At 43.9% G+C, this 12,240-nt stretch overlaps 1 protein-coding gene across 7 annotated transcripts in view; it reads right to left on the bottom strand.

The window, feature by feature from the left end:
* Positions 1-6,913: 6,913 nt before the first annotated feature.
* Positions 6,914-12,240, bottom strand: part of Plcl1 (phospholipase C like 1 (inactive)) — a 271,071-nt gene continuing 265,744 nt past the window's right edge. For all 7 annotated transcript variants that reach the window (XM_033756393.1, XM_010631973.3, XM_010631978.3 and 4 more), the window contains exon 6: positions 6,914-7,333. In XM_033756393.1, the coding sequence (XP_033612284.1) occupies positions 7,151-7,333 (183 nt within the window). In that variant the 3' untranslated portion in view covers positions 6,914-7,150. The remainder of the gene's footprint in view (positions 7,334-12,240) is intronic.

Raw genomic sequence — 12,240 nt, forward strand, 5'->3', positions numbered from 1 at the left:
TTCTAGTCAAGATCTGTAAAACGTCAAAGAAATCAGAAAGAATTTAGAGCCCACAAATCCATTCACGCCTAATTCCACCAGGATGGTGCAAGGCCCACTGCTGCATTCTAGAACTTCCTTGACTTCAAGCTTAAATCATCTGTGACAAAAGCATGTTTTGAATGACTTACTATCCTCGTCCCTTTTATCTTGTTGACAAGATACTGCTGAAGTTCTTGGTATGAGTGGAAGATCTCCAAATTATTGCATCAGTGAGCATAACTTCTGGAACAACAAACAAAGAAAAACACCATGGTTTCCTCAAGATCCAAAATAAGAGTTACAAAACTGCTGTAAAACATAAGAACCTTAAAAACAAAACACTATATCACTAAGGAACAAAATTAATAAAAACTATAAAATGATTCCCCTTTCTCAGCACAAAGCTATGTCTTGATAAGGAATTGGGACACACAGGACTACTTATCCCTGCGATAAGATGTTTAAGAACAAAAATTCACTTCTTCACTTAAATTTTTAAAAAGAATCTTAGCAACATCCAAGCTGGAAAAGAGAAATCTAACAAGAATAAGCTCATGCTATTTCTTTTTTTTTTTAATCTGAATAAAACACTATGAGAGTAATCAGAATGGATCTCATGAAAATATTTTGTAACATAAAGGAAGAGACTGTAACACAAGATCTTTGTAACATAAAAGACCACAGAGAATGAACGAGAAAAATTGTAAAATTTTAAGAAAATTTTAAGTGGCATGGCTTTTGGGGGGGTACTGGGGATTGAACTCAGGTCCTTGTGCTGCCTGGCAGGCGGGGTACTGCTTTTATATCCAATAATGTTTGAGACCTGGTATCTATGATTAAGATCTTCTACCTCCACTATCAAATGAGTGCAGGGAAATTGCTTACCTGTAAAAAGACCATAACTTTCAAAAGTAGAAGCAGCAGCATATCTGGGTTTCCACGTTTTGCCAGAGCCTTGAACATCTATCTCATCGAGACATGAACCCACCTGCTCTTCTCCTCGATAGCGAGGGACTCTTCAGCTGCTTCAACAGCTACAGTGCCATACAGATGATGCCAAGTGACACTTAAGGCTCCGCAGATCATGAAGGATGGTCCATCCCACTTCTTCCTGGCTTGCTGCCTTCAGGGACTCTTCTTGAGCACTGAGCACATGTTGTGACAAAGCCCAGAATGTGTGCAGGTGCGACCTACAGGTCCCTCAGCGCGTCCCAGCCAACACCAGCAGCCATCACCTGCCAGGGCAGGACTGAGTCCCCATGAGATTTCAGTCACCCCACCCGATGCCAAGCTTGGGACCCTTTGGCCCCATGCTTAGATTGCAGATTTCTGAGTAAAATCAACAGGCTTAAGGCTTTAGGGTGATTTGTGGTACAGCCTAGATAACTCCTTTCAGCCTCAGCTTCCTCTTCTACAGTAGGGACCCAATCTGTCTCTAAGTTTGGTTTGCAAGCTGAGTGAGAGCCTGGAACAGTGCACATTCAGCACGGTGTGTTCCACACAGACACACAGAGGTAACTGTCAAGAACAAGGGCAGATGATAATCTAAGTAAAAACAGAACTAGATGAGACAGAAATGTTTTAAAATCAGAAGTATTAAAAAGCAAAATTGGCAATGTGTAAAACTGAGTATTTATTATAAAGCAAAGGTATAAGAAAAATCTCCTAGGCTACAAATAAAAGTGAAGAAAAAGAAGACAACAGAAAACTGAGGAAAGGCTGTAATGGTGATCTGCCCAACTGCTGCTCCCGAGGCGTTCAGAACAACTACAATGAAAGGAAACGCACTTCCAAACACTTATGCACATTGGAAAAATACAAAACCAGAGAGTTTTATAAAGTTTTAAAAACTAAAATCCAACTCTACACTTCACCAGTTACCAGACAAACTATCCAAATTAAAATTATCCAAAGACACACAGAGGTTAAGTACTGAACATCAAAGACAAAAAGTCGCAACTATAACTGTCAGAGAAGAGGTTAACGTGGAGCTTCTCAAAATCATCATGAACACAGAGCATTTGTGCATATTTTAGGAGTCAGCTCACACAGCCCAAGTCTGGGGTACACAGCACGTGAATCAACAGCCACGCACAACCCAGGGAATGGCACATGTGCTCCCAGGCGTCCCGGGCCTGTCCTCTTGCCTCTGTCCTGCCCGGTTCCCAGTAGCCACTGGTCTGCTTCCTGTCCCCATTCCTTGTTCTGCATTTGCAAGCCTGTGTATCATTTCTTCCAGTTTCTTCTACTCAGGACAGCTCTGGTCAGCTCTGGCGGTCTGTGTCTTTCCAGGAATCTGATGAAGTTGTAGGATGTATACACGCACCAGTTTTCTAAACGTTCCTTTACCACTTTAATGTTCTTAGACTCTATACAGATGTCCCTTTCTCACTCTTGACATTGGTAATTCATTTCTTTTTCCTCACTTGTTTGAGTAGAGGTTTATTAATTTTATCAATCTTCCTGAAGAAGCAACTTTTGGTTTTATTTTCTCATGTCTTTCTGTAAACCATTTCAATGATTTCTGCTCTATCTTTATCATTTCCTTTTTTAGTTTGAATTTAATTTTCTCTTCTTTTTATAGTTTCTTAAGAGGAACCCGAAGCTTTGGTTTGAGAACTTCCCTCTACTCTTAATGCCAGGGTTGACTGCTACAATGTTCTCCAAATTAGGGTTTCCTTCCTAGGAAAATTGACATTTTTGACATGTTAAGCTTAAAATACTTTCTAATTTCCTTCTGTGTTCTTTAACTCATGAGTTACTTAGTTTTCAAGTATTTGAAGATTCTCCAAAGGTCTTCCTGTTACTAACCTCTAATTCCCTTACACTTGAGAGCATGCTTGAGATATGACTTTAACCTTACTGGGACTTGCTTTCTGACCCAGAATCTGGTCTATCTGGGTAACCATTTGAATGGACTTGAAAAATAATATGCATTCTGCTGTTGTTGGGTACAGTGCTCTATGAAGACCAATTATCCAGGAATTTGATCATGGTAGTTAAATACTCTTCTTAATGAGGCTCTTTTCCTGAGGTACCATTTACATACCATAAAACTAGCCCTTTTAAAGGCTACAATTCAGTAACTTGTAATACATTCCCAAAGATGTGAGCCCATCGTTACCTGACTCCAGAACATTTTCATCACCCCAAAAGAGAACTCAGCCCATTACCAGTGGGTTCCCCACCTTCCCCCCAAACCCCAGCAAACGTTAGTCTGCTTTTTGCCTCTTTTGATCTGTTTTGGACATTTAATAAAAATTGAATCACCTGGCAGAATGTTCTTGAGTCCATGGGGGGAGCACGTTCCAGTACTTCACTTTATTGGTGAGTAACCCACTGCGTGGATATACATGTTTGGTTTCTTTCCTAAGCTGACAGAATGCGGAGTGCCTCTACATTTTGACCATTATGAATAATGCTGCTGTGAACATTTATATACAAGCTTTTGTGTGGACATAGGTCTTCATTTCTCTTGAGCGTAGTTCTAGAATTGCTGGGTCATGTGGTAACTCTTTTGAGGAAGTGCCCAGGTGTTTCCCAAACTAGCTGCACCAACTTCATTCCCAGAGTGGTATAAGTGGCTGTAGTCACTTCCCACCGCACTGGCACATGTTGGTATCTGTCTTCCTTACTATAGCCACCCTGGTGGGCAGGGCCAAGCCTCATGGACGCCATGATCTGAGCACTCCTGGTGGTGAAGATCTGAGCAGCTTTCTAGGCCTCCGTCTCTGTGCATCTCCTCTGAGGAAAAGCCCAGCCAGGTCCTCTGTTCATTTTACAAAGTTGTGCTGCTGTTTTGCGTGTAACAGATTTGTACAGCATGGGTCCAAGGCTCTCATCAAGATACCCAACTTGGGAACCTGCATCTTTTCATTTTCTTCACAGTGCCCTTTGGAGTATAAACGTTAATTTTGATGAGTTAATTTATAGCCACTGAACATAGCAGTATATGTTCAATGTCACTGGAGATTAAAAATAAGGAACAACACAGCTTTTAACCAAATAAAGTTGAAAATATGAATATTTAAAAATTAAATGTATCGTTAGCAAAGATTTTAGGCCTCACATCACTCCTGTAGGAATTTAAGTTGGACAGGCTTTCCAGAGACAATTTGGCAATATATCTCAAAATCCCTAAAGTCTTATGGATACTGTGACCCAATAACTCTACCGCTAAAAATTTATCCTAAAGAAAAAGTTGAATAATTTTACAGAACTGGATCTTTCTCTCAGCACAGTGCATATATACTAATAAATTAAGAGAAAAGGTCTCATAAGAGGGTTACACCAAATGCACCGCTGCATCGCCAATCCCGGTGTGATCATGATGAGTGAGGGTGCAGACACAGGGTCACCACTCCAAGACGTCCACTGACGCCAGACGTGGCCTGGCGAGGGCAGATGCCCCTCCCAAGAGCAGATCCATCAACAGACTGATTCCAGACACAAGGTGTGCGTGATGGGGGAGGCTGGAATACCTCAGTCTGACCAAATATATGTGGTATTTCAAAAGAAACAAGAAATTCAGTTTTATATGAAAGTTACTGATTTTCAAAAGTTGTCTACTGCTTAACATTTTCGAAGGTTTAGTGGCCAAATAAAAACACAATGTTTATGGACTAGAATTCAACAGGAAAGCCAGGAGCTCCAATGTACACTTGTACTCACTGACGTAGATATCCTTGAGATGCCGTTAATGTTTTAAGAATCCTGTTATAAACAGTTTATATCGCATGAAGTCATTTTTATTAAAAATGAAAGACAATTTATATATAAGAATAAGCCCAATGTTAATAGTAGGTGATTTTTATTTCCATTTTTATACATTTTTCTGCTTTGGTATTTTTCTATAAATCACTACTATTTTGTTTCACAAAAAATATATCTTTGTGGTTGTACAGGAGAGGATTAGTAGTGCAGTTTAAAATTTTGAGAATAAAAATTGCCAAATAAGCACTCAGGCACGTAACAGCACCCAGATCTGAGTTCAGAATCAGTCCTCGCACGATACCCTCAGTGGCCTGGGCCCTCTCACCTGCGAAGCTCAGTGGACAACCTCGGCCGCGGAGAGGTGGCCGGAGCAGGCCCTGATCGCTTGCCCTCTCGGCTCCTCCGCTCCACAGCTGCACCCGCTGCAGTGGCCACACACGGGCAAAGCAGCTCCAGGACAAATTCGGGAAGGGCCTGACGAGGCTGAGCGCTGGGTGTGACCACATCTTGACATCCTGGGAAGTTTGTCCTCCTCTCCCCTCCCACCTTCCACATTGCAGGCCGGCATGGGCCCTCACCGCGGCCAGGGGTGACAGGCCCAGGTGGGAATGAGTTTGTGTCACCTGCATCGGCTCGCTCCCCAGCAGCGGCTCAGACACCTGGGTCTCGTCACCCCTGTCCCGGCAGGGACACGCACTGGAGGGTAAGGATATTTCCTGGACACCGTGGAACCACTGGAAACTGAGTTCAGGTGCCTCGGCCCCCAGAGCCCATGAGCCTTTCAGATCTTTTTAAAGATTTTTCTTTTCTTTTCTTCTGGTAACAGAGGTTGAACGCAGGGCCTTTGCACTGAGCTACATCTTCAGCTACAACTTTTTATTCTGAGACAGGGTCTCACTAGGTTACTCAACTGCCCAAGTTGAATTCAAACTTGCGATCCTCCTGCCTCATTTTCCCAGTGTGGACCACCATGCTGTCTTCAAGATATCTGTCATATTGTAACATTCATTACACATCCTTTTTCAGTTACTTCATAATGAAAGAAAACAAGAAAAGGGCTTTTCACTATCTTTACTCCCTCAGTAATGTGCAATAGGAACACAGTACGGTTAAGAAGTCAGAAACAACACAGCAGCCAAAGAAGATGTTTGTATTTGCAAAATTTCAACAATTATCTTCTCTGGATTCCCCCAATTAGCATATTTGTTAATCAAATTAATTAAGAAGCTTTTCAAAATAAAAGCAATGTTTTAAATAAATACATTCTTTCATAACCATAGAACATTTAGTTCTGTTGGAGGTAATGAATATTATACTCAAGTACTTTATGAAGACATTAGGGTAAAAATGATCCAGATGTAATTATAGATACCCTAATTAGTCATTTGCTTCTTTCTGCATGTTTGTCTGCATGTGTTAAAATCATAGCTGTTTTGTGTTCAGTTCTGAAGTCATCACGAAAACATTAACTGACCCATGGAATGTGTGTCAGCTCCTCACAGTGATACGGAACTGTCTGAGCAGTGCTTAAATTTACCTTTAGTCCCCTGAACTGAATCCCATCAAACCAACAACCCTTGGTGCCCAAGTCTGTAGAGAAAATGAATGCTAGACTCCCAGTTCAGAGAAATGCAACCTTCCTACAGACCCTGAAACTCCATAATCAAACGCTACTGTCTTGTCAAAACCCTGCTCCAGGAGCACTCTCACTGTGTTCTGAGTACTGAGTGAGTGGGCAGAAATTCACTTATGATCACTGAAATTGCATGTTTAGTAAATGACTACAGGAAACTTCCTAAATATTTATTTTATTTAATATTTTAAAGAGTTTGCTAACTGAAGAAATGACTGTTGTTAATCTTTCCAGAACTTCTAAACATTTAATTTTTCATTTTTAAATCTCTACTGTGATTCTTACGAATTTTTAATCTATGTTTAACCTATCCAAACACCTATGCTTTGGCAAATTTGGCTTTCTTCAGTAATATGCTATACTAAGATCTCTAAAGTAACGACAACGGCAGAGACGTAACATTCAACACAGTGGTAGGTTACAGGAAGTGCTCATTAGAATTTCAGATTAACAAATTTGTCCCAAAATGATGATAAAGACAGGAATAACTTACTAAATGAATAATGCAACACTAAATGGACTTCAATCTCTCCCTCTCTCTCTCTCTCTCTTTCTCTCTCTCACACACACACACACACCCACACACAGGTGAGTACACACAGCTCAGGGTTTAAAACACTGCTTCTAAAGGTTTTAACTTAGATAAATTAAGTACATTGAAATACTGACATTGTGGAGAAATGTTTCTGTCCAACACCCCACGAGGGCGTCTTTTGCAAACTCCCAAGACCGCGAAGGAAGGAAGAGTGCATGGGGCGGCACGGCGCTGCAGAGGCCGGCGGGTCAGGGCCGCCCGCTGTCCTCACCGCCCTCCCTCTCCTCGATGGCCTCCAGGCTGCGCTTGCCTTTGGCCTCAGCCCCGCCGCCGGGTGCCCTGCTCAGCCCACAGGACAGGCAGGCCAGCTGGACCTGCTTCATGTTCTCCAGGGCCTCGTGCTTGGCGCTCTTCAGCAGGTCTCCTTGTCCCTGCAGACAGGCGAGAGGGACAGCAGGGAGTTAAGGGCAGCTCTGCATGCTGGCGCCGGGGTCACAGAGCCTCGTGCAAGCTCACGCCCCAGCTTTGTACATCACAAATGGCTTTGCTCTTCGGGCCCCAGTCACTGTGCAGTCTGTAGTGGCCGGAAGTCTCTAGACCACAACAGTGCATGCCTCGTCTCCCTCCATCCCTCCATCCTGGGCCTCAGACCTCACAGCCCCCCAAGTCTCAAAGGGGACAGGTGGGGGCCTCCCCGGTGCTGCAGAGGAGCCCAGCCCTCAGTGTGGGAGCTCCTCTGCCTGCTGAGTGGCTTCCAAGACCAACTGAGTGGACACAGCACCGCCCCGTTGCTCTGCGCTGTCATCCTGGGGACACTGCTCCCATCAGACTCACTGGGGAGTCTCCAGCCAAAACCAGCGTGAAGGAGGACAGCGGTCCTGGACACCTGCGCCTGGGAAAGACTTCTTCCCTGCTACCTTGCTTCCTGTATTTTAGTTCACTGCCACCGTGCTCTAGTATCCGCACTGCGACAGGCACCAGGGCAGAGGCACACAGACACCCCAGGCCACCCCCGGTCCGTGCCTGGGGTGTGACCCCAAAACTGAAGGGGCAGGGAGGAGAGGGTGACACCAGAAAGAAGAATTGCCTGATATGGTCCATGGCAACAGCTCTGCCATTTGGGGAATGCGCTTTCCTGGCACCTTGAATATGTAATTCAGCAACATCTTCATAAGCACTTGATAGGTCCAGTGCTTTAATAACAGCCTTTAGTTTCAAGGGCTGGGCAGTCCAGGACTTCAGTCCTAGCCACTTCATGGTAGGGCATCTTTCAAAGGCAAATCACCAACTCCCTGCAAAGCACCCGGAAGCCACCTACTCATTGCTATGCGCGGCAACCACAGAGACAGAAAAGAAAAGCCTTGCTCACGTAACACAGCCTGACAGAACTTAGAGAAGGGATCTGGGACTGGGAAGACAGGGTGTAGCCAGAACACACTGGTGGGGATAGTGAATTCTGAATTTCAAAAATGTATTACCACGAAGACACATTGCCATTAGTCCCCTCGACTTCCTCGCCCTCACTTTGAAAACGCTTAACCCATCATTCTCAGCAATTTCTGAAGCAGCTCTGGAGTCCCCTCTTTCCTGAGGGTCTTTACAAGAAGAGGTAAAATACGGTGACTGCTGCTGCCAAGTGCTATCCAGTGGTCAGGCAGGCTCATAAAAACATGATGCTGTGTCCTCCTCCACCTGTTCACCAGCTCTGGCTCCCTGAGACTTCTGGCTCTTCCCAAAACTCAAATTGACGACAAAAGGGAAACATTTTGGACCAATTCAGGACAATGCAGCAGCCACAACAGCGCAACTAAAGACTCTCAGGAAAGAGAATTCCAGAGTTGCTTCCAAAACGGGCAAAAACGTATATACAAAGTTAGGGGCAGTATATTCAGGGGAATAAATGACAGTTTCCTTTGTACTATAATATATATTTTTTTAATCTTTAAACATTCACTGTATGTTTTGATCACTCCTTGTATCCATCAATTTCAACCTGATCCATGTTCTTTACTACAAAAATGATGAAAATGTACTGTGACCCTCCTCCCACTTCTAAGATCAAGGAGAACATGTTGAAGAGCTGCTTAAGACTTAAGGATTATAATGCAACAAGATAATTTGGATATTTTCATACCTTTCTTCTCATCAAGTTCATTACTGATGTATACAAGTCCTAAAATTAAAGACCCAGTCAAGAAATGAGCAAGAGAAATGAACAGACACTTTACAGAAAAGAATTACAAATGGTCAAAAAATACATGAAAAACATCTCTGGCCATTAGAGAAATGCAAATTAAAACAACTCTTACTCCAGGAAGAATGGCAATCGTGAAGAAATCAAATGATAACAAATGCTGGTATGGCTGTGGTGAAAAAGGAACCCTCCTGCATTGCTGATGGGAAGATAATCTAGTACAACCACTGTGGAAATCAGTATGGAGATTTCTCAAAGAACTGAAACTAGAAATTCCATAGGACCTGGCTATCCTCCATCTAGGCATCTTCCCCAAAGAGCGTAAGTCATCATACTACAGTGACGCACACAGACCGACGTTTACAGCAGCACAATTCATAAATCCTGGAGCAACCTGTGTGCCCATCAACCAGTGATGGAAGAAAATGTGGTATCTAAACACTCAGCTATGAAGAATGGCACATCTGAGGCATTTGTAGGAAAATGGATGCAGCTGGAAATAGGATGTTTTGTGAGATAAACCGGACACAGGCTTGAAGACTGTATGGTGTCTCTCATTAGAGTGGGGCAAAGTACAGACAAAGAAATGATGAAGGACGGACAGAAGGGGACAGGAGACGGATCACTTGCAATGGGGAAGGGGTCCAAGGGGACAAGGACGAGGGGTGAGGCGGAGGGGAAGGGAAGTCAGGAGAGGGAAGAGGCGCCCTGTACAGGAACCTGATCACCTCGGTGAGTGTGCATCATACACCGTAACGTGAGCTGAGGTTAATGAGATCAAGAAAAACGAGAATCAGGATATGGAAATGGGAGGAGGGAGAAAGAAGGAGGGAAAAAAGGAAAGAAACAAGCTGTGACATGCGCCTATACCCAGCCCCCAAGATGACTGTAAACTGCATGTACTGCAAACATGTACTAATAAAAATTTTAAGTAAATTAATACCTTAAAATCTGAGAAAAACATGATTTGGAAAGCAGCGAAATTTTCCACTACTATAAAACTTTCTTGCTACCGTGTGTAATTTAATGTAAATTAGACTAACCCGCCTGCAACACAGTTACAAGTCTGTCGTGTAGAGAGGCACATGTCCCTGCTCTTCTCATAAATGGCACCATTCCTTCCCAGGGAGCTGCGCTAATAACAAGATCACACTCATGCATCTGCAGAGCATCACTTGGAAGCGTTCTCTTTTCGCCCAGTTTTGAAATTATCAGCAAGCATTTTCAAAGCAAAGCTGGCATCCTCCCTAACTGTAAGAGAACAGGGAAGCCCACAGAAATATCCAGCTTGCTGTCACCACGCGTGCCCTGCAGCGGGTTATGAAACACTGCCACAGCCCAGATGCCATCCACCCGCTCCGAGAGGTGGCGCCCACGCTATATGCCAGACAGTGCCAGTTCCGACACACAGAAGTCAGTCTCTCTGCAAAACAATGGCCAGTTGGGGGAGAGAGCTTGTACCAGTGCACGAAATACCACCCCACCATCTCCTGCTCACTCGGTGACAACCCAGGCCAGCTGCACGACTGGGCAGGAAAACAAGCCAGAGAGCTCAGAAGTCCAACTGAGGCAGGCGCTGGAACCACTGAGCTAAATCCCTGGCCCTCTCAGAAGTCAAACTGAAATCAAAGAGGAAGCAAACATGAACAGCTCAGAAGAGCTTACACTGAAACTTTATGCAAAATCTTTGGTTTTCTCCACAGCTCCCGGAATCACACCCTTTGTTTCCCACACACAGAACGACAATCAGAAAAGACTCCTTCCTTCCACGCTCAGCGGAGAGCATGGAGATGCAGTCAGCCCAGCACTGCCTTTGCTGCTGTCCTTTCCAGTTCTGTGGGCATCAGCTTCCTCCAGCCTCCGAGCAATCCCGCCATCCACTCTGTCACAAACACTGCAAAGCCCACCCACACCACACTCCTCCCTCTGACTCCTCTGTCCTGCGGGCCACTTCTTCTGAGACGTGTTAGGTAAAGCACGGTGTGCGCCACGGTGTGTGAATTCAGGTGTACTCTGAGACTTTTTTGTACAGGGCCTTTGCACTGAACTACATCCCCAGCCCCCCCATATATATATGTATGTATGTGTATATATATATATGTGTGTGTGTGTGTGCGTGTGTGTTATATATATACATATTATATATATTATATATTATAAATTATAGATATTATAGATATACATATTATACACACACACACACACACACACACATATATATATATATACATTTTTTGAGACAAGATCTCATTAAGTTACTAAATTGCCTAGATAGGGTTCAAATTTACTATCCTCCTGCCTCAGCCTCACAAAGTGGTGGGATTTTAGGTGATTCTTAACAATGTTTTAATCTATTCTCCACAGAGATCTCAGAAGAGGAAGAGAGAAGCCAGGGAAATTCATTTTACTTAGTGTTACACAAACGGAAACACATCTTGTATGCTAAAATAGATCCAGGATCATCATAGCTTGGGACACAGTCAGCTTGAAAGAAATGTTAAGCTGCTGGTTTTTCTAGACTCATAGGAGCTCAGAGTTGCAAGAAAGAGGGAATTCCCTTACCGAAGGGAAATGCAGGAACTGTGCAGGCCCCAAGAGGCCCGCGGCTGAGGGGACAGAGGATGCAGTCCTGGCCGCGGGGCCACATCCCTCCCTCCTCACTGGGACTCGGCCCTGAATGGGAGAGTCCATGGAAATTTCAACACATCAGAGAGTAACAATCCCAGTCGCAGAAAGCCACAGAGAAGCCATTATAGAAATCTGAATCCAAAAATCAATGATTAATATTTAAAAACACAAATACGAAGTGTTCCTTGCCAAGCCCTTCCAACGACATTAAATGATCTCAAACTGCTGCTACCACACTGCCACAAGCCCGATGTTTCAATGCCTGTCCACAGAACACAAGCACAACACTGGACAGTAGCTACCTGTACTGAGAACTTAGTACACTGAGCAGGAGTCACCGGCACCCTTACTGCATTAGTGCATCACCATAGAGATGCTGCCGTTCTAAATCCAAGTTACCTGTTTCTCCTATGTCCTATAACCTCGCAGGAGACAACTCAAACTTTTGTTATTTCGGTTCTTGCTAAGAACTGTGTAGTCCCTTACACTGTGTGAAACAGTTTTGGTGAGAATCTT

Source organism: Fukomys damarensis, unplaced genomic scaffold, assembly GCF_012274545.1.
Source record: "Fukomys damarensis isolate Sample0158 unplaced genomic scaffold, DMR_v1.0_HiC HiC_scaffold_26, whole genome shotgun sequence".
In the NCBI taxonomy this organism is placed as follows: Eukaryota; Metazoa; Chordata; class Mammalia; order Rodentia; family Bathyergidae; genus Fukomys; species Fukomys damarensis.